The 24,076-nt window shown below is 34.2% G+C and overlaps 1 protein-coding gene across 1 annotated transcript; it reads left to right on the top strand.

Annotated features, from left to right (window-relative positions):
• Positions 1–15,536: 15,536 nt before the first annotated feature.
• LOC105032262 (putative disease resistance protein At3g14460) lies at positions 15,537–18,651 on the top strand. Its single transcript, XM_073249085.1, is given in 6 exon segments — positions 15,537–15,626; positions 15,716–15,840; positions 16,060–16,362; positions 16,633–17,656; positions 17,659–17,934; positions 18,604–18,651. Coding segments are annotated over 6 exon segments (1,866 nt in total).
• Positions 18,652–24,076: the final 5,425 nt, after the last annotated feature.

Below are 24,076 nucleotides of genomic sequence, written 5' to 3'. Positions count from 1 at the left end.
GTAGTGGAGGAAGTATGGATATCTTGGAGGTATTGGAACAAGAAAAAATGGAAAAGAATAGCATGGGATTGCATATGGTCAGTATCGTGCTGGATAGTGTGGCTAGAGCGAAACAATCGAGTTTCTAAGAGTGAAGGTCTATCACATTTCTATCTCTCAAAGAAAGTGATACGACTTCTTCGGGCATGGACATCCAGTAGCAACGCGTTACTTAGAGCTGCTCTAGCAGAAGTGTGTGTTAGCTACACAAAAGACCAAGCAATAGATACCTTAGAGCAAACTTAAGAAGAAACCAATAGAAGAAATGTCTACCAAAAGAGAGAAGAGTATTATTCTACGATCCTGAGCGTGGTATCATTTTTGAATTGAACTATTTGAGTCTGCTCAAGGGGCCAGGCAAATTGGATGGATTGGTGGATTTCACTGTTCTAGTGACCACGAGCATCCTTCATTTTGTAAGGCCGAAGACTTTTGTAAAATTTTTGTTTTGGGACAAGCCTATAAAATGATGTTTTAAACCTATAGACGAAGCCCACATATAACAAGGAAAGCTATGGGTCATATGTATACTTAGCATACATAAATAAATTTGGGTGGGGCTACCATCCATCTTCATCAAAAAAATAAAATGCTAAGAGCCTATTCTCTTGTGAGTGAATATCATAAAAAAATTGATTAATTTTTTAATGGACCAACTTATCCATATTCTCATATTTTTCAAAATGTATAAGTTATTTTTCTATAGATAGCATTTGTCCATGAAATGAGAGAAAATTTTATCTACCTAAGAGGTGGCTAAGTTATTTTTTCATCAATCAAAAAAATAAATTTTTTAATTTATTTTTAATATATCCTTAACCTTATAATAACAATAATATAATATAATATAATAATTTATTATAATATAATATATCATGATAATAATATAAATATAATAATATTTATATTCTATATTATAATACATTATCATAATATGATATATTATTATACATAATATATATTATATTAATACAAAATATTAACATAATATAATATAATATATGATAATACTATAATATATTATAATAATATAATATATTTTATATATAACAATATATACTAATATAATATATTATATAATACTATATTATTACATATAATGATAATATAAATTATAGATTATATCATATTGTATAAATATAAAATATTAATAATATATTATAATATATTATAATAATAAAATAATATATTATAATATAATATATCATATTATACTATTGTATATAATAATATTTATATAATAAATAGTATTATAAAAAATATGAATAGTTCTTAGCAACTTATTGAAGAAACTAAAAATGCAAAATAACATGGGTAACATATTTCAGAACCATTTTCAATGCATAAAAATATGAATAAATTATTTTTTTATCTAAATATTGCCTAGAAATATTTTTTTAGAAAAATATAGATTTCTAGATATAGTTTTTACCTCCAAAAGAACATGTCCTAAAGTGGAAAGGCTACATGATAACTTTACAATTATATCCAAATAAATATGGTAGCTACACAACTGTGTCTAATGATTACAATCAAGTAAATATGGTAAATTAGACTCTAAAATTCCTATAGTAATGCGACCATAATAGTCATGATATTTCATGACCATAATAGGTATGATATTCTGATTGTGAAATCTCCATAGTCTTGTGACTATAATAGTCATGATCTTGACAACTCATGATATATAATATTCACAGTCATTTGATCATAATAGTCATGATCTTGACAATTCATAATAATATTTTCATTCCCCCCTTAAATTCAAGATGGGTGAGTAGAAACAAGCTTGAGTTTGGATATTAAGAGATGAAAATGGCCTGGAGGATGAGTTTTGAAGAAAATATTAGCAAATTGATCTACAGAAGAATAGAGTGAAGAAGTAAAGTTCCATGAAGTAAATGGTGGTGCACAAAGTGGCAGTTAATCTCGATATCTTAGTTTGTTCATGAAAAATATCATTATGAGCTATTTGAATTACATTTCGATTGTTACAATATAATAAAATAAGAGTAGTACATGAAACACGCATGTCTTCTAATAATCAATACAACCATATCATTTTAGCAGTGATATCTACAAGTGCGCGATATTCAATTTCAATACTTGATCAGGCAACTACCGTTTGTTTCTTGCTTTTCTAAGAAATAAGTAAATCTCCAAGCAAATAACTATATCCAATTGTTGACCGATGATCACTTGGACTACCTACCCAATCAACATTAGAACAACCATAATATGCATGATATTCTGATCCTAGAATTTCTATAGTATGGTGACCATAATAGCAATGATCTTAACAACTCATGATAATATTCACAGTCATCGGACCATAATAATCATAATATTGATAACTTATGATAATATGAATATTATCATATCACAGAAAATTAGGGTTAGAAAAGGAGGCCTAGCAAGAATGAAGCTTCTTGTGGCTATGCTAGGCTATCATCCTAACCTAGCGATCCTACCCACCTACCATAACAAAGAATATAGTTTTAGACTGTAGATTAAAGAATGAATGTTGTGGTGTATACGGAAGGATATGATTAGTCCCACATTAGTTGTGAGTTAAGGAGAATTCTATCTTATATAGAAAGGGATCATCCTTCCCACAGGAGGTGCCTTTTAAAGAGCAAAACTGTGAGACCCATGGGCCAAAGTAAATAATACTTCACGTGCCGAGCCATGAGCTCTTGGCTGCAATAATGGTGCTCCTTTTGCCTGTATGCTAGTTTGTGGGAGTATACGGACACGGTAAATGGGAGTATACAGATTTTTCTTGACTAGAGGGGCCATGTTGTGGTGTAGAAGGAAGAGTATCATTAATCCTATATTAGTTTCACTAGTTCCATAGATCAGAGCGGACAATACTTTACATGCCGAGCCATAAATCCTACGCTACATAAATCAATAAACTAACAAAATAATATAAATATATACTACCAACTACTTTTATCCATCGTATTTTACCTAATTGCATGCTATCCACCGTCCCAAGACATGTAAGGATGTCAGAGAGGCATCCATTTAATCCGCCTGAACAAGACTATTTTTGTTTTTTGGGAAAGAACAAGACTGTTCAAAATCTAAGCTAGTCACTAAATAGGGAAAGAAGCCATGAAACAGGCCATGCCGACTCTCCACCCTAACCTTTTCTTCTTCTTTACAAATCCAAGCCTTCGTCCGGCGCTACCGTGCTCTCTCCGTGCACCCTTGCCTCCTCTTGAGAGCTTCCAAGCCTAGGGCTTTGGTGAGGGTGGTGTCTTTAGAGCCATGGGTTTGGTTTGTTTTCTTTTTATCGAGGGTTTCAGTAGTTTAAAGTTGACATCTTGTTGATATTTTAGTATTCTGTGGGGGCTTAAAGTGTCATTTTTGGGTCCTGCGGATTCTCAAGTAGATGGTTTTGTGGAGTGGCATAGCAGCCGCTTCTTTTGGGATGATTTTTTTTTTATCCATCATATTTTACCTGATTGCACGCTATCCACCATCCCAAGATATGTGAGGGTGTCGGAGAGGCATCCATTCAATCCACTTGAGCAAGACTGTTTTTGTTTTTTGGTAAAGAACTAGACTGTTCAAAATCTGAGCTAATCACTAAATAGAGAAAGAAGGCATGAAACAGGCCTTGTCGACTCTCTACCCTAACCTTTTCTTCTTCCTTATAAATCCAAGCCTTCGTCTGGTGCTACCGTGCTCTCTTTGTCCACCTTTGCCTCCTCTTGATGGCTTCCAGGCCTAGGGCTTTGGCGAGGGTGGTGTCTTTAGAGCTATGGGTTTAGTTTGTTTTCTTTTCATCGAGGGTTTCAGTAGTTTAAAGTTGGCATTTTATTGATATTTTAGTATTCTGTGGGAGCTTAAAGTGTTGTTTTTGGGACCCGTGGATTCTCAAGTAGATGATTTTGTGGAGTGGCATAACAGTTGCTCCTTTTGGGATGATTTTTTTTTATCCATCATATTTTACCTAATTGCACGCTATCCATCGTCCCAAGACATATGAGGGAGTCGGAGAGGCATCCATTCAATCTGCTTGAACAAGACCGTTTTTGTTTTTTGGTAAAGAACAAGACTGTTCAAAACCTGAGCCAGTCACTAAATAGGGAAAGAAGGCGTGAAACAGGCCTTGCCGACTCTCCACCCTAACCTTTTCTTCTTCCTTATAAATCCAAGCCTTCATCTAGTGCTACCGTGCTCTCTCCGTCCACCCTTGCCTCCTCTTGAGAGCTTCCAGGCCCAAGGCTTTGTGAGGGTGGTGTCATTAGAGCCGTGGGTTTAGTTTGTTTTCTTTTCATCGAGAATTTCAATAGTTTAAAGTTGGCATCTTATTGATATTTTAGTATTCTGTGGGGGCTTAAAGTGTCGTTTTTGGGTTCTGTGGATTCTCAAGTAGATGGTTTTGTGGAGTGGCATAACAACTGCTTCTTTTGGGATGATTTTTTTTTTATCTGTCGTATTTTACCTGATTGCATGCTATCCACCATCCCAAGACATGTGAGGGTGTCGGAGAGGCATCCATTCAATCCACCTGAACAAGACTGTTTTTGTTTTTTGGTAAAGAACAAGACTATTCAAAATCTGAGCCAATCACTAAACAGGGAAAGAAGGCGTGAAACAAGCCTTGTCGACTCTCCACCCTAATCTTTTCTTCTTCTTTATAAATCCAAGCCTTCGTCTGGCGCTACCGTGCTCTCTCCGTCCACCCTTGCCTCCTTTTAAGAGCTTCCAGACCCAAGACTTTGGCGAGGGTGGTGTCTTTAGAGCTGTGGGTTTGGTTTGTTTTCTTTTCCTCAAGGATTTCAGTAGTTTAAAGTTGGCATCTTGTTGATATTTTAATATTCTGTGGGGGCTTAAAGTGTCATTTTTGGATCCTGCGGACTTTCAAGTAGATGATTTTGTGGAGTGGTGTAACAGCTGCTTCTTTTGGGTTCTTTTTTTTATTATTATTATTTTCCTTATGTCTTTGAAGCTCTCTCTCTCTCGCTTCTTCTTCTTCTTCTTCTTCTTCTTCTTCTTCTTCTTCTTCTTCCATGGTTCACTTGAGATGGTTGGTGGTTTGAAGGATGTGGGGGTGGAGTTCCTTTAAGTCCAAATGAGGGCCTTGGAGGGGTAGATAGAGCTGCTGGTTTATGGATTCCACCGTCCTATTCCATGATCTCGCTGGTAATATATATTATTAGCACCGGAAGTGGTGATCAGAGATGGAGAGATATGATCGACTGTTTGGGATCAGAATTCGTTCTATAGAGGCCTTACATATGTGCATGATGTCCTGGCTGTTAATTCTGACTTCTAATGGTGGTTCTCATAATATGATCTTACTCGCGGTGATTCGTGGTGCCTACTTGTGGTTACTTACATGGGTTTCTGGCCTTCTCATGCCTGTTTGATTTTCCTCGGCTGTTATTGTAGCACTTAATTTTTCTCAGCCATCTTTCCATTCTGTTCTTGATTTTAGTGGCCTTATTCGTAACCAAAAAAAAAAGGATCCAAATGGACAGCTCTTTTAACAGGGATTGGTTCTTTTCCGGCTCTGCAAAGGTGGTGTTTCTTAGGTACATTAATATTTAAACTCTTCGATTACTTTATTATCTTGTTTTACTCCTTTTTCTTCGTCGACTTTATGTCCCTCTGCAGGTGGTACCGTCATGCAATCGCGAAAGGAACGTTAGCCACGGTTCATGAAGCATGGGCCGTTCTAAAGTGTTTTCCGGCCAAGCTCTTATTTTTTTGAGGGGGACACAAGTTGCATTCTTATCGGATGGGCAAAGGGATAAAATCCTTTCGTTCCAGAGCTTTTAATATATGGTTAGAATCTGCTAACAGCCAAATCCAGCTTTTTGACAACTTGTGGGTGCCATAAAGAAAGGTTCTGATCACAACTGATCACCTTTTTTCGAACTATGTTCACAACTGACATATGCTAGCATGTGAGAACACTAACTCTTCTCACAAAGTCTAAGGGCCGTTCCATTGAGGCTAAAAATTTAATCCAAAACTTTATATATTTTTGAATAAATATTTTTTAGATAATATTTAAATAAAAAATTAATTTATTTATTTTTTTATATGTTAAAAAATGGTTCAAAAATCTGTTATTCATTTTTTTTCCATTAGTAATTTTCTGAAAAAATTGCAAAGAGCTATACATATTTTCTATAACACACTTTCTTATATAAATATTATTATATATAACAATATATTATATTATATTATTATAATATATGATATATTATATTATATTAATATTTTACATTAATATATCATAATATATATTATACAATATTATTGTTTATAATAATATAGTATAATATATTATATTATTATAATATATTATAATATAATTATTATATCATAATAATATATTATATTATTATATATTATTACATATGATTATATAATAATATATTATTATATTGTTATTATATGTTATTACATTATTACAATATATCATAATAATATAGTATATTATATTATAATTTATTATATATATATATTATTATATATAACATATTATATTAGTATAACAATAATTATATATTATTATTATATTATCTTAATATCTTATAATAATATAATATATTTTATTATATTATATTATATATTATTATATTATTATTCTAAGGTTAAGGGTATATTAGAAATGAATTAAAATTTTTATTTTTTCGATTGATAAGAAAATGATTTAACCATCCTCTGTATGGGTAAGATTTTTTTTTATTTTATGAATAAATACTATCCATAGAAAAGTAATTTATCCATATTGAAAAATATGAGAATATTGATAAGTTGGTCAATAAAAAAATTGATCAATTTTTTTATGATATTTATTTTGGGTTGAAAAATGGATCGGATAGTGGTATATCCATATTTTTCAACGAATACGAATACGGATATTAAATGGATATCAAAATTAATATCCATATTTATTCTAAATAAATATAGATATGAATTAGATATTAAGTAAATTCATATTTATTATAAACAGATATAGATACAAATCAGACAATAAGTATCCGTATTAATTTGTTATAAATAGATACGGATATAAATCGGATATTAAGCATATCCATGTATATTATAAACAGATATAGATATAAATTGGATATTAAGCATATTTATATTTGTTCATCTAGATACGGATATAATTTGGATAATATTTTAGATATTAATCAATTTTAATATTAAAAAACTAAATATTAATTATAATATGACCATAAAGAATCTAAGATAATCATAATCATAATCCAAGATAATCATACTTATAATCCAAAGCTCCATTAAAAATAGAAATTAAATCATTAAAATTCTAAATATTTAGAAAAAATAATATGTAATGTACCTTATATTGAGAATCTAAATAATCACCAACACTCTCCCTAGCTAATATAAATATTTGCTCATCATTCTTGTAATAAAAAATCTAAAAGCAAATATGAGAAAATAAGAAGTCAAATAAGATGAAATTATACTCCTAAACAATAATCATTCAAAAAATAATAAATATATACCTACTTTCTCACAAGAAACATAATATTATTTTATATATATGATGTTCAATGTTAAAAGAGCTAGAATTTAAATGATAAATAAATCAAATAAGTAGCATAATCCCTATAAGATAAGTTATATAAGAATAAAGATTTAAATGCAAGTAGGAAGACTTACTTTATCTTTTGCAGTTTAAGCTCATGCAACAGCATACGACCTTCCTTTAGAAAAAATTTAGATGAAGAGGAATGATGACAGTTTTATACAGGGAGTTGCATTCCTATCTCGTGCACTTTTCTGCCATAGTTAAATTGAAGCTTAGTTAAATTATCTTAATTGCCATCTTTCAAAGACTTACAGACCACACACACCCGCCTCCATGCCAACTCACATGCAGCACAAACACATGCAAGGTTACCTCACAATCTAGTTACAACTGACTGCATGCTTTGTTGTCTAGTTCTTTGTGACTTTTAATGCTGGATCCAAGTTTAAACTTATGATTTAGCTAAAAGAACTATTAATTATTTCCTTCGAAAGAAGAAAGAACTATCAACTAGACGTTTGGGTTATAGGTGACAAAAAGGTCATTATAACATAGTCAAGGTGTCATACGAGCAACATAACCGAGCTAAACAATTCAGATGAATACTTTGCATGTTCAACAATGCTCGTTGGTCTATAGCATAAACAACCCGTACACATGCTATGTTCATATAAAATTAATTGTGCAGGTGATGGTTAATCACCTTGCCAGCATCAACTTACAAAGGAGTAAGAGAATATGGATGAATCATGTGAAATATTATATCCTTTGAGATATAGCAGGTTTTAAAAAAAAAAAGCAAAAAATTTTGATCAAGAACTAAAATCATATTCAACAATAACTCAACCAAAAAGAATCAGCAAGTAAATTAACCTGGATTTGGAAAATTAGAACAGAATCCTTGAGACCAGGCCTGAGTCTTGTATAAAAGACCCAACTTTCTGTGTTTCATATTCATGTATCAAAGTCAAAACATATATTCAGAAACAAAGATGAAGAGCTGAAGAGATGCTTCAGCCATGTTTCATGTTCTATAAGGAGAGGAAGATGAAGATAACTCATGAAAGAGAGAGGGGGAAATGGGAGTCAAGTTCAATCACAAGGAGAAATTAGAGGGGGAGAAATGCAATTGATATTTAAAGAATATACCTGCTTGCCTTCGGATGCCGGTTGGGAAAGACTTTTGTCGCCGGATGCCAGTCCAGAAGGACAATCATTGCCGGATGCCAGTTGAGAACAATGCTCCTCGTCAGACATCGGTTGAGAAGAACATCCGCCGCTGAACACAAGTTGGAAAGGATGGTTATCGTCGAACAATGAACACTGGTCGGGAAGGTGGTTGGTCGCCTACCACCGGTCACCGGTGGGGTGGAGATGGGGAGAGAAACCCTTGCCATTGCCTCGCGAAATTTTGAAGGAATAGGAATCGATTGCGATCAGTTTGGGATTACGGAAAGGAAAAGGTCATGGATGCGGATCAGCGGTCAGTGGACATGGATCCGAGATGGGATGATATATAATAGGGATATCCAAATTCATATTTCAAAAAAAAAAAGATAAATCCACATTTGAATCCATATCTGGCTCTTTTTTGAACTAAATATTCAGATCCGTATCCAGATCTGATTAGTCTAAATAATATAAATCTAAATCTATCTCAATTTGAATGCAGATGTGGATACAGTGAATTTTATCTGACCTATTTTTAGCTCTATATTTATTCATAAAAGAATAGATCCTAAATTGATTTACAAGGAATGTTTCCACCCTTGATAAAAAAAGATGTGTGAGGAGGATATTAAAAGAAGGCTATTAAGAGGAGGATATTAAAAGATTTTATATATATATATATATATATATATATATATATATATATATATATATATATATATATATATATATATATATATATATATATATATATATATATATATATATATATCACTTGCTATGGAGTTGAACTAGTGGTAAAATTGGTAGCTTGCAGCTTTACAGTGTGATATCATGTTAGAGTAAAAATACGAGGATCCAAGATTCTTGGTCTGTTATTTTGGATATGGGTTTGCTTAGAGGATTTGGAAGCTATACAGATTAGAGTTTTTAGTTTAGGGTTAGAGATGGTTTTTATCATTATTAGTGGAAATTGATGAGCAAATCAAGGTCGCATCCTTATACTATATCTTAATTAATATGATCCAACTTATATATTATAATATATTATATTATATAATATTATTATATAAAATAATATAGTATAATATATTATATTATTATATTATAATATGTTATATAAATATTATTATATATAATAATATATTATATTATTGTTATGATATATTATATTATAATATCTTATATTATTATATTATTATTATAAGATTAAGGGTATATTATGAATGAATTAAAAGATTATTTTTCTAATTGATGGAGGAATGATTTAGCCATCCCCTATATGGATAAAATTTTCTTTCATTTTATAGATAAATGCTACCTATGAAAAAATAATTTATCTAACTTGAAAAGTATGAGAACATGGATAAGTTGGTCAATAAAAAAATCAATCAATATTTTTATAATATTTAACTATAAAAGAGCGGCTAAATTAGTTTACAAGGAAAGTTTCCCCTCTTGATAAAAGAGGATGTGCAAGGAGGATATTAAAAGATTGGGCATATATATCCCTTGCTCTGTAGTGGAACCAGTGGTAAAGTTGCCAACTTGCAACTTTACAATATAATATCATGTCAGGGTGAAGATGATGGGATCCCAATCTTCCTAGTCTGTTATCTTAGATACAATTTTGCTTAGGATTTGGGTGCCATACAGATTAGAGTTCTTAGTTTAGGGTTAGGAATGGTTTTTATCCTTACTAGTTAAAATTGATGAGCAAATCATGTTGGGTTCCGATGGTACAGCAAAAGGACTAGGTGTTTAAAATTTTTATTCAAAACACCTAACGCATCGAAATCCTAATGCCCAGGATATCTTGATAATACTAATCAAAGCATGTATATTCAAGAAGTAATAGAATACATACCTATTAAATTCTAATTTGGTGATGATTAATTTTCATGAGGCGCCCAAATATTTACCTTCCAATGGTGATCCACACAGAAATTGATTCAAGGACAGCGCTCTTACATCTTTGCTTAGAGAGTTCTAACCTCTAAAACTCGACTAGCCTCATACCGATCAGGTTTCATCGAAAACCTGACTACACTCTCTCAAAAACTTCTCTTAATTTTTGAATTTTCTCCTTTAGGACATTCCTCACCCTTGTCTAGATCTGATTAGATTTTGTCTAAAATATCAAAGCCTTATCCTAAGACTAACGGGATGTAAGAAAGAAAGGAGAAGCAAAGTAGACAAAATTGAAAAGCAATCTAGAATGATTCGAACACCAGCGCACACCTATTTATAGGTGTTTGAGGGATGCCTAAAAGAAAGACCACGCTCTTACCAAACGCCATATATCATTTGCGTATCAGAAAATTAAGAGTCTTCAAATAGAATGACTCTTCAACTTGATACGTCGATTAGATCTCCCCCCCCCCCCCCCCCCCGCACACGCTTAGAGAAGGGATGCTTTGGCGTCCCATCTCCATTCAGATTAATCCTGATTTTTGCCATGTGGCAAGAGGATTTAAATCTGAATATAGATCACCTGATAAGGAAAGAGGAGACGCCTCTTTCTACCTAAAGCAGAAAGATTTTTCTCATGTCTCTTCATGCTATCTCCCTATTCTTATAGCCCTAAGTGATCTTTGTCTTGGTTCAAATAGTTTTAGGTGCGGATTGTTGTTTATGATTGTAGTGTTTGCACTAAACTTATATGAAAAGATAGCAACTTTGAAGTCATTTTTCCTTGCAGTCTACTTTGTGCTACACTAGTAGGATTTAATAATGTATAGACTATCGAATTTAAGAATATCCGGGTAAAGTGTATAATATCAAAGACTTTGGGACTCTAAGTGCTTCCTAGGAGTTACAATGGCACAATCCAAGAGAGCGAATTTTATCTCCTATCTAAGGTCTGCAAGGGATGTAAATCATTTATTGAAAAATTGAGATGAATCCCTATGAGTCTCATAGTAGTCCTTATCATCATTTTTGATTAGATAACTTGTGTGATCATGAAAGATCAAATAAACAATACAAGCATGTTCCTAGCAAACTAAGCTAGTTGATTCTTGCTAGATTGTACTTATGCCACTAAGATGGGGAATCAGGATTTAGGGCTCTTCTTGGATTTTCCTACAAGATTGGATTGAAAATGTTATAAGATTCATGGATTGGGCTACTACAACTAGCAAGATCACAAGCATAGGTTGGGCTAGGGCAGCCTAACCTATAGGATTTTCAATCAGTGATCTTACTGGTTGTTTTGGCCCAATCCATGAATCCTATAAGATTTTCAACTAAATCCTTTAGGAAAATCCAAACGGGCCCTGAGTTTTTTAGAAATCCTTATTTGGAAGTCCTTATCAAATCTTTTGCTTTTTTTTAAGTGCTTCTATGCCAAAAAGAATGGAATGCTGCTTCGCTCTGCTGGATGCGTCGGATCCCATATAAGAAGCTTGCTCTTTATCCGGTCATTCAAACATTTTGTGGGCGGCGCACCTGCTCTATTGTTGCATAGCAATAGAAGCCTCAGGCCTATGAGCTTCTTGTTTAGGGAATCTAGTTACACATGGGAACAGGAGAAAAGAAAAAGAAAGCAAAAAAAAATATAGGAGGTAGAGCGTAGTATGATGCTCCAGGTTTGCTGTTTTGGTGTGTACTACCATATATTGGGCATACCATATCATACTGTTACCAAATTGATGCTCGTTATATGAGGTATGTTGAGTGTTGATACATCGAAAAGACCGTACAGGAAGTGTGCCAACATGGTACGAGTACATGTAGTGTAACTGCTATTGCAAACCTTGGCGATTCCTCTTGTTAATTGTAAGCTTTCTTGATATTACAAACTCTTCTACAAAAATTGAGATCATAATTAAGCATTTTCATTCATATGTTACATTAGATTTATTGTTTGATGATCAAGTGGAAGACATGAGAGAAGTTATTGATTTTGCCTGAAAGAAATAACCGGGAGTCCTCCTGTTTATCACCACCGAATGAACCTAGGTATATGTTGTTGAAAATAATGCATGCTTAATTCAATAGAAATCAGGTCCAGGCACCATGTTTCGAGGAGTTTAGATGGCCTAATATTATCTGATCCATGTAACCCTTCTTTTAATCAGTATTAATGCTGCACCACAAATAGATCTAATATTAGTTGGACTATTTACAAAAGATCCAACATGACTACTTGTGATTAACTTGTATCTAATGCCATATTCTGCATATTTCATAACCAAGAGGACTGCATTTTATTAGTTCTAGCAAGTTCTTACAATTGTCTAAATTGCGACTCTCTGCCTGGTGTTTCAACCATCTTACAAATTGCTAAGCTTATCGTACATGGTGGACCCTTTCCGTATCTAATTAAGCTTTTGGGATCAGTTAGTTAGTTAAGATGGTATGAAAGCTCCAATTTTCTGGAGATTATAAGTTTGAATCCTCTCCATGCTAATTATTTATTCAATTAATCTGGTTATTATCTTGACTCATTTTTGTCATTATGTTCCACATGATATACATTGTTGATCCTTTGTTTATCAGCTTATGCTTTTGGGGTTAATTGGTTAGTTAACATAGATGAACCTCTAATGACTGCTGTGAGAACATTTAGACTGTCATCAAGTCAAAAAGTAATTATTCTGCATACCTCCTTCTTGTGAAGGTGCTCATTTTTGTGAGTGCATATCAGACTATCAGTGATGCCTGATGGATTGGTTAAATTCTTGAGACAGTTTGCTTCTTCACCTAAATACATGTAAATGGTGAAAGATGTTGCTTGTTTTTCTTTATCTAAAACACCAGCTTAAGAAAAAAAGAGAATAATTTGAGATGTCAAATTATTCATTGAATCTATTCCGATCAGCTTTTTCTAGGTATTGCAACGTGCACATGACATTCTAAATGAATGTCCATAGACATCAAAATCCTGTTTTATGTTTTCAAATGGTTATGGTTATGCTCTTTCGCAGATAAAGTCCTCATCTCAATATGCACATGACATTCTAAACGAATGTCAAAACAGACATCAGCATCATGTCTTCCTAATGTTTTCAAATGGTTATAATCTTTTTCTCATCTCATGTACAGTTGTATATATGTACTTATATACACATTATTTTGGAGGCTGGATGAAAGTGCTTGCTTGTTTGTCGGATTTTCATATGGTCATTGAAAATGAAATAATCTCTATCCTATGAATTTGAGGATTTTATTTTCCTTGTAGGAAAGCGTTACTCTGGACACTTTGTTTGATCACTTGCTGTGCACATTCATCTTCATGGGCTATCTGATTGCGTCTCATATTACTATTGCAGCACTACCCAGCAATAATTATTTTGGATAAAGTAACAGTTAACAGCCATTCTTATAAGAAAATGCTAATAATATTTATCTGAACCTGCCACTGAGTGGATCAGGAAGTGCATACATATGGATGGTTAGCAGGTGAGAAAGTTGTAGAAATTTTTGTGATGATTATTCTAACTACTTGGTGAGTTATATGACATTTAAGTTTGTTGGGGCAATTCAGCCAACTCCCCGATTCTGACTTTCAATCGTTCTCATAAGCACAAACTGCCGACTATCAATCGGCTTGTCGACCAACAATCAACTATCCTCAGCCATCAACAAACTCCAACTATAATAACTCGACTAATTTCAGACCGATGACCATCGATATATCAAAGTTACTGACCGATGGTCATTCGGACTTCCACAACTACTGACATACGATCGACATATGACATATTATGATTACTGACATATAGTCGGCTTACTAGAAACCGTCAGCGCAGAAAGCGCATAATAGCTAGAACATAATCAGTGACAGGTATAACCACCCATCTCACGATCACATAATATCGGAATAAGCAGGATCTACGTGTCTAATCATTACAAACGGTTACCAACTACTCGTCCATAAAAAGAGATAAATGAACAGCATTTGATAAGAACTCTTGAGGGCTGAAACTCTACTTGTTTGAATATTCATCTGCTGTTCACCACTCGATCCCCACTGACTTAAGCATTGAAGGGTCTCCGCCGGACACAATTTCGATCAGTGCGGACTTCATTTTGCAGGTGCTCTCCAGTGGTGATGGATGCAATAGGAGATTGAATGCAATAAAATTAATAATTATTCTATCTACTCGAGGAGTTGTATGACATTTAAGTTGATCATAATCTAATATAATTTTTTTTCAAGTCACGTTTGTCTATTTGTGACTCCTACCTTCAATTAAAGCGGTTATTTATTTCCTAGGCTGAAAATTGCTTGTATCCTTTACGGTTGTATTTGAGTTGCCGGTCAGTGTGAAGTTGGATATCTCCTCCTGTCTACCAAGCCTTCGTTAGAAACAATAATCAGAGGAAAAAAGAATCCTTGTCTACTTGATTTTTGCATGTTAGGACTGTCACAGAAGATCAACCTGATAGTAAGAAACAAGTTGTTGTTTAAAATCAAAAGTTTATATGCCCCCTATCTCCTTTTTCCCATTGCTCAAGTTAAGACACTTCGCGTGCAATTAGAGTTATCTACTTGAATTTTTTTTCTTAGATATTTTTTTGTGAAATTCTTTACTGTGGATCCTTCCTTTTTTTTTTTTCTTTTTTTTTTTCTTTTTTTTTTTTTTGCAGGAGTCTTTTCTGAGATGGTATCAATGATGGTATCAATTGCCTTTCTGAATAAGGCAATTGACCGGGTGAAACTTTATTTGGAGGATAATACGGAGCAATATGCAGGCGCAATCCATAGATTGGAGATCCTGAGACTCGTTCTGTCACGAATTGAGACAATGATTGATGCAGCTGAGAGATTAATGGCATAGTCAGCATGCTATTGAACGACGAGGGGTCTAGTAGTATGCCAAGAATTGTTGTCATTCCAATAATTGGGATGGGCGGTTTTGGGAAAACCGAGATGGCAAGCAATCTTTTTGAAAGACTAGGTCAAACGAATTACTTTACATTGAAAGCCTGGTTACATGTTTCTGACACTCTTGATATTACAAGATTGCAAAGAAGTTGGTTTCTATTTTCTCGAGGAACAGAAATTTGGTTTTAGATCATAATTACTATGATGAAAGTGCTTTGCATTACAGTTTTCAGAACCTTAAGAATTTTGTAAGAAATGAGAGGTTTCTGATTGTACTTGACAATGTATGGAATGTAGAGTCAACTCATTGGACGTAACTGCATGATGATTTAGCATATGGGGCAAGGGGTAGCACCATATTGGTCACCACTCAACATCAGAAAGTAGAAAAAAATATGCAGTCTGTGGAGCCTATAAAATTAGATGTTCTCAAGCAAGATGATTATGAGAGACTTATCATACAATCTGCATTTGGTCATAGGACTCTTCAGGAACACAAAAGGCAAAAGTTACAGTTAATTGCCAGTAAAATATCTAAAATTCTTCGAGGGTTACCTTTGGCAGGAATTGCACTGGGAAATTTGTTAAGCTCCAATCTGGATTCAGATCACTGGAAGATAATTTCAAAGAGTGCATGGTGGGAGCATGATAGTGCTTTAGAAGCCGTGCTACCATCACTGGCATTCAATTATCAAAACCTTGATGCGAGTCAGAAACTATGCTTTGCTTACTGTTCTATATTTCCCAGGGGTTACATATTTGATGAAAAGCAATTAGTAAATATGTGAGTTGCACAGGGTTTCATCCCACAAAAGAAGACTATAAATCTAGAGAGTACAGAGAGGGGCATATTGGAGGAACTTGCAAGCAGGAGTTTGTTCCAAAAGATGTCTGACAATGAGTATATTATGAATGATATAATTAGGTAATTAGCTGTGTACCTCTCTTTGGATGAGTGCTTTATGATCACTGATGAGACGGAGGAAATTCCACAAGGAGTGCGGCACTTGACTGTCAGAACTAAAAGACTGCATTCATTTCATAATTTGAGCAGGGTGAAAAATCTGAGGACCATTTTATTTTATGGAACGTATGAAGGAGAGGAGTTTTATAAGGTTCTCAAGAGCATTTTAAAACGCTCCAAAAGTCTGCGAACACTGGATTTATCTCATCGTGGCACCGACATCACCAATCTGCCAAATGTTGTCGGTAGATTATCCCATCTACGATATCTTGATATCAGTAACACTAAAATACGCTGGTTGCCGAAGTCATTTAGCAACCTCTGCCATCTGCAAGTACTGGAGGTGCGACAGTGCCATCTTAATAAGCTCCCTAACAATATGAATAAATTGATTAGTTTGCGACATCTATCAGCAGAATCGAAGATGGTTTCCCTGATATCTGGCATTGGAAAGCTTACTGGGCTTCAAGAACTGCAAGAATTCAAAGTTAAGAAAAAGAAAGGTCCCAGGATCGATGAATTAAAGGAGCTGAATGAGCTTCAAGGAAAATTACTGATTTTAAATATTGAGAATGTTAGTAGCAAACAAGAGGCAATGAATGCAGGATTAAAGGAAAAGAAAAACCTTGATGGATTGCATCTTTACTTCAAGACAAAGGATGAGCCAAAGACTGAATCCAGCAGATATTCAAAAAGCAAAACTGCATGCAACTTAGAAGAGTTATTGGAAGCCCTGGAACCTTGTTGTGATATCAAAGACTTGGGAATTAAGGACTGGGATATTCATGGGTTTCCAAATTGGTTGGACCCGATAGAAAACTTCATTCATCTTCAGTCTATTCATCTGAGTTGTTGTCACCAGTTAACAAGCCTCCCACCCCTTGGGCACCTTCACTCTCTCAAGCTACTACACATTGAAGCGATGCCGGCGATAAAAACAATTGGCGCTGAACTCTATGGCAGCATTGATGATGTATTTCCATCATTGGAGGAGTTAAAACTCCAAGACTTGCAAGAATTTGAAGCATGGATGGAGGTACGTAGGCCACGGTTATTTCCTCGTCTAAGAAAACTATATATATGGGACTGTCTAAAATTGAAGAACTTTGCACTTCTCTCAAGTTAAACCTACCAGTCACAGAGCTCAATATTTCTTCATGTGGGGACCTCGGTGCTTCATTATCCGGATGTTTTGAAAGATTCTCATCACTCACCATTGTAAAGATTGCTCTGTACCCATATAATAAATCTTTCTCTGAGTCTCATGTGGCGGGCCTGAAAATCTTAGAACTCTCATTTTGCTCGGAGGTGAGGTATGAAGGGGATGTTGAGTTCCTCAATGTCCTGGATCGATTCAAGGCTGAAGAATGTCCAAAGTTCTTCATCCCAGAGGTATTTAATTTGCTTTCTAGCTTTCATACACTTCCCTCTCTTATGCTGGCCAATTTTATCTGTTCTCCCTTTCTTCTTTCTTTTGATTTTTTTTTAATTGATTGCATATTTTTTTTCATTGCTTAAAGGGCTCAGTGACCCCTCTGTAATCTAATATCAGATTGAAGAAAACTAGTTCCTACAGTTTGCACTAGTAACACTGAAGAAAACTAGTTCCTACAGTTTGCGCTAGTAACACATTGACTAAGGTTCCAAAGATAGTCTATGGCACTTAAGGACAATTTGATCCTTGTGTGACATATCAAGCTACCCCTGGTTATGTGAAGTCCCTGTTATATCCTGTTACACCACAAGTTTGTATTTTGTTTTCTGATCTAGCAATCTTGTCATATACTCTGATGGCACGTAATCAATTTTTCCCCCTAACATTTTATTTATTTACATTTCTACGGTCATGTTGCCACCAGCTTTATGAGGGCTCTACATGCACAAGCTTTCAAGGGCATGTCAACCAAACAGAAGATCGTGCAAGGCTTTATAGTATATGATAAACTCAAGGTGCAAGGTCTTGTGGCCATCAAGTCTATTAGAGGTAACATCTGTCAAGTTCATTCCAAGACAGAAGGATCATTGTGCATGAAGCAACTTCCCTGCTGATGATTGATGCAGCATGAAACTCTCAACTTGAACATTTTTGTTCCAAAAGTTTTCGGTTGATTTGACTTCTCTCCTTTGGTCTCATTAGAGATTGAACAGGATTCAGTATTGTACCAAAGTAATAGGATTCAGTCGATAATCTGATGTTAGATGTGTACTTGGAGAATCTTACTGTGGCTGATTGCTTCTTATGCCATTTGCTTTATCTGCTTACCTCTACTTTTCCTCATACATGGGTTTCAAGTTGTGGTTATACTGAATGTCTTCTGCTGGATGTCAAATATCTTTATCACCTTGGTTTGGATGGATTGTTCTTCTGCTATATCTAATGTTGAGCTGCTTCTTTATGCTTGCTATATCACTTTCTTATATGTTACCTTCTTCAATCTTCAGCTGTTCTTTCACCCAAGCTGTATTTTCTTGGATGGTTTACTTCACACAAGTTTTCTTCCTTTTACTCCAAGGATGATATGTTTACAGTTACCCTTTCCCAATTTTGTGTGCAACCTTCATGGGCCTTCTCACTGGCTGGTGAATCATAACTCAATGATAGTTCTTTTATATCTAACAAGGTCTCTTTGTTATCTTACAAGGTTTTCCAATGTGCTGATACATGGATCCAATTTTGTATGGGAGACTATTGGATGGTCTCATTTTGGCCCAGTTGTGTACTTAATTCTGTCTTCCTTTGTGTTGTTTGTGGTTCTTTCTTCTCACATATGTAATACACTTGGGTGGTTTCTTAGTTTGTAAACGGTTCATGGTTATATTTTAGTAAACCAGTGCGTCTTACCCCCGAAAAAAAAGGGATTGAGGCCAACATACATGGATGTGTTATGGAGAGTTTTCCCTTGGACTCTCAAGTGGACTGCATACATTTTTCAAATGGACTAGAAAATGTTGTAGCACAGGTCTATTTAGGTTGATTGGATTTTTGATAGCTATGAGGGACTGACTTGGATGTGCAGCAAGTTATATTTATTTAATGGCTGCATTCTCGAACTCAATGTAGAACTCTTAGTCTCAGACGTGCTGGAGGTGAGCTCCATTAGATCAGTCCCTCCTGTAGGAATTATTGTTATTTTTTCGATTTTAGATGGCTTTGAGACAATTATAATTTAGAAGCTACGGGCTGTTTGGAATTCGTTGATGAATTGACCCTCCTTAAAATTCCAAGCAACCCACCTATTCTATCTTATTAGAACATATTCTTCATCTCTTAGAAGTAAATGGATTTCTCTCTCTCTCTTCTTTTTTTTTTCCCCCTCTCCTCCTAACTGGATCTTCGGATTGGGAAGTTAACTAACGTAATCTGCAAAAGAATGTATTCACTAATTTACTAATAGATAATGGACAGGCTTTTGGGACTCAAAAAAAAAAAAAAAAAAAAAACAAACCTTCACATTTTGCCCAACTTGCCCAGTCTCGATGGTTGAAAAATGCAAAAAGAGAAAGAAAAACCGCATGTATTTCATGTGTGGAATCCTAGTTACATCATTGATGAAGTGTTTGACCCTCTAATTATTGTAATATTACCAATTTACACATACACTGTGTATATACATGCATAAATATGTATGTGTATATGCGTGCATAGCCATATTTCTGTGATGGTGATGGATGATCTTTTTTTTCTTTTTTGGTGAAACAATCGCTCCTACAATTCTAGTATGAATATAACCGAAAAGATCAGAAAGAAAGATATCCTGAAAAGACAAAGGTAAAAGAGAAACATCAGTCTAAGCTCCATAAGAGTGGTGAGTAATTGTCACGCCCCCGACCCGAGATTGTGAATCGAGGGTCATGGCAACCGCCGCATACTTATAGAATACTTTTTCCATAAGCATGCAAGACATCTCATCATGATATCTTCACAAACAGTTAAATAAATTATTTTTTTTTTATTCAATAATCAAACCTTAATTCAAATAACAAATCAAAACTTAGTGTTCAAAAGAAAGTAACTGTCTGACAAAGTCAACACTAAAACAAAACTAAAAGTCTTGAATCAATTCTGAGAAAAATCCTAAATCAATGAGTTAACTCCATCTCTAATCGCTCTCCCAACCGAAATCCCACATCATGCTAATTTTCTGGATCTGTAAGAAAAACATAAAACTTATCATGAGCTAAATAGCCCAGTAAACAATGTATACCTTTAACTGAATAATCAGACAAATAATACTATGCATAACAAATCAATATGTAATTTCATGAAATCATATTCATACTGTCAATCATATATAAAAGTCAATTCATCATAATTTCTAATTATACTTTTCTTCTTAAATTCATCAATTTCTTAAATTCTTCTTACCAACCATGACTATGACCACATTATCCCTGTGGCAGGGTCATAATACCGCGTATCTGCTTGCGGTGGGCTGCGAATCATCTGGCAGCCAAGTCCTTTGGAACCGCTGGTCTAGCTGGCGGTTTTGTCGCTGGTCTATCTGGCGACATGTCGCTGGTCTCACTGGCGACATAAATCCTCAGGACAGTCAATTGCCAACGTATATGCCCCCATTGGCGGGGTCCTCAACACAGTCAGGTTGTCAATTTCATATTGTCTTCCAATTCATATATTATTTTCAAAAATAATAAAATTAATTGATATTCGAGTCAAATCAATTATAACATTCTTTGAGATCATATATCATCATAATAATTGCTCAACAAATAACTTCAATCATAAATAATTTTCTACAATTAACTTTAATCATAAATAATTTCCAACAATTATTTCAATAAATAATTTCAATCACAAACATGCATAAATTTATTTAATTCATAATATACCAGATAAATTCAGTAAAAGTAAACACTACTTACCTCAAACGTATTCCAATAAATCCACATAATTCTATAAATTTTCTTCCAAAAATTCTGTTCGTAGATCATACCGCGATATCCCATGATCAAACATCCACAATCCTATACAGAATCAATTTCAATAATTAGAAAGAATACGAATACCATATTTCAACGGTTTAGATTGGGTCCGATCATCTAATTTTATCTAATCAAAATCTAATTAGGACCTAAATGATCCAAAGTTTGACTATCAGATCAAATCAGATTCGAAGTGATAGGATCGAGATTTCTTCATCGATTTCATAAAATCAAGTGGAGAGAGAAAATCAGAGGAGAGAAAATTCATGAGGTACAATTCAAATTGATCAGGTGACACAATCCAACATTACGATTGGTCCAATATCTCAATCGGTGAAACCAACATGATCAAATCAAATCATGGCTAGATCGGAATCATGGATAATCAAATCTAAAGATTCATGGTCTGATTAAGGTAGGTGCCAGTACGCTGTCTGACAATCATGGATCAGGATTCTTCATTAGAATCAGATCAGACTTATTAAAAGAAATTTTTTCATTCACTAACCTTTTTTTTTAGAGAGAGAATCAATCAAGAAAGAGAATATTTTAGAGAGAGAAAATTCTAGAGAGAGAAAATTCTAGAGAGAGAAAACTCATCTTGAATTCTTCAGACCATATGATTCAACAAATTCTGATCGATCAGATCAAATCATGCTAAAATTATCATGTGGATAATTCAATAAGATCATGAGAAATAAAATCTAAAAATACCTGATCTGATCAAAGTGGATGTCGGTGTATCGTCTGACGATCACAGATCAAAAATCCATCACGAGGATCATTTAAATTCATCATCATTCTTCTCAAAATTCTAAAAATCTTAGGAGAGATAATCTAGAGAGAGGATTCTAGAGAGAGAAAGTAGAGAGAGAAAATCTAATTTTAGAGAGAGAAAAATACTAATTCGGGCTGAAGAGAGAGGGAAGAGAGAGAAACTCTCTTTCTCATATTTTATTATTTATATCATTATTTATTAATTAATTTAATAATTTTTCTTTTCTTTTCTTTTCTCTCTCTCTCTCTTTTTTTCTTTTCTTTTTCTTCATGGAAGAGAGAGGAGAGAAAATCCTATTTATTATTATTATTATATTATTATTATTATTATTTTCCTTTTCCTTTTTCTTTTCTTTTTCTTCTTTTTCTTTTCTTTTTCTTTTCTTTTCCTTCTTCTTCTTTTCTTTTTCTTTTTCTTTTCCTTCTTCTTCTTCTTCTTTTCTTCTTCTCCCGCGTCGGAACAGAGGACTCTTGGTCCTCAGGCCTTGAACGGCCGTTCGGGCCGCTGCTGCCATGGCGGAGGCCGGCGGCCGACGGGCCATCTCCCTCGGTCACGGAGGAAACAGGGCCGGCGGTCAATTCCGATCGCCGGCGCCGGAGATTTCACGAAAAATAAGCCCCAAAAACAGAGTCTTTTTCCGACCAAAAATCGGCGATGTTCGTCGCCGGCCACCGCGCACAAACGCACGGGGGAAAGAGGAAGGAAGGGAGGAAAAAGAGAAGAACTTACCTCGGCCTCTTGGGACCTCGTCGGAGAGAAAACACGGTGAGAACCCAACTGTGCCCGCGGCTCTTCTTCGGGAAAATCAGAGAGAAAAAGAGGGGAAAAGAGTCGATGGATCGATTCTAAAGAGAGGGGGTCTTCTTATAGGAACTCCTAGGACTCCGAGGGGTCTTAGGAGTTCGATTCTTGCTCGGATTTAGCCGGAGAAGGAGACTCCTATCGGGAGTCTTCTTTTCGGTTCTGAATTCCTCTGTTTTCTATTTTTTTTTTGTTTGGGCTGGCGGGCTATCACAATCTTCCCCTCTAAAAAAAATTTCATCCTCGAAATTTTTTCTTGCTTGAGTCTTCATAGTTTCTTACTTGAATCTCATCCTCAAATATTTCAAAATTCTAATTCTTAATACAAATTCATTCTTAAATCATTTCATAAGGAAAAAGTCAATACATTAATATCAACCTGATACGGAACCATTCATTTTCTTATTCATCAAGATCAACATCTCAAAGATTTTCAATATTTTCAAGATTTCAAAATTATGATCTCATTTCCTGTAAAAAATCATATTCAATATCTCATGACTTAAATTAAAATCAAATCTATCTCTTGTGAATAGAAGAGGATCAATGTCTCTATTCTTGCATAAGAACTTCATTCATCATCATCATTCATTTTATTTCAAAATATTACTCACTCTTAATTTCAACCCATCATAAGATAGGAAATCATACTTCTATGAGTCATATGATGACATCCTAACCAATCAAAATTCAAAAATATTTTCTCTTATTCGTACTTTCAAAGGTTGAAGATTTATCATTTCAATCTCATTCTCGAGCTTTTGATATTTTAATTCTCGATACAACTTCATCATTAAGTTATTTCATAAAGATCAATATCACCATTGTTGATTGAATCAATATCACTATTTCTAGTCATCGAAATTTTCTTACTCAAACCCTCAAACTCTTTAAATATTCTAATTCTTGAAGCAAATTTTATTATTAAGTCATTCCATAATAAAAATCAATAACTCAAAAATTGATCTAAATCAAAACTATATTTTTCTTATAATCAAAATCAATATCTCTATT

Source organism: Elaeis guineensis, chromosome 15, assembly GCF_000442705.2.
Source record: "Elaeis guineensis isolate ETL-2024a chromosome 15, EG11, whole genome shotgun sequence".
Classification (NCBI taxonomy): domain Eukaryota; kingdom Viridiplantae; phylum Streptophyta; class Magnoliopsida; order Arecales; family Arecaceae; genus Elaeis; species Elaeis guineensis.
The sequence above is the reverse complement of the archived record's forward strand: the minus strand, read 5'-3'. Positions and strand labels throughout refer to the sequence as shown.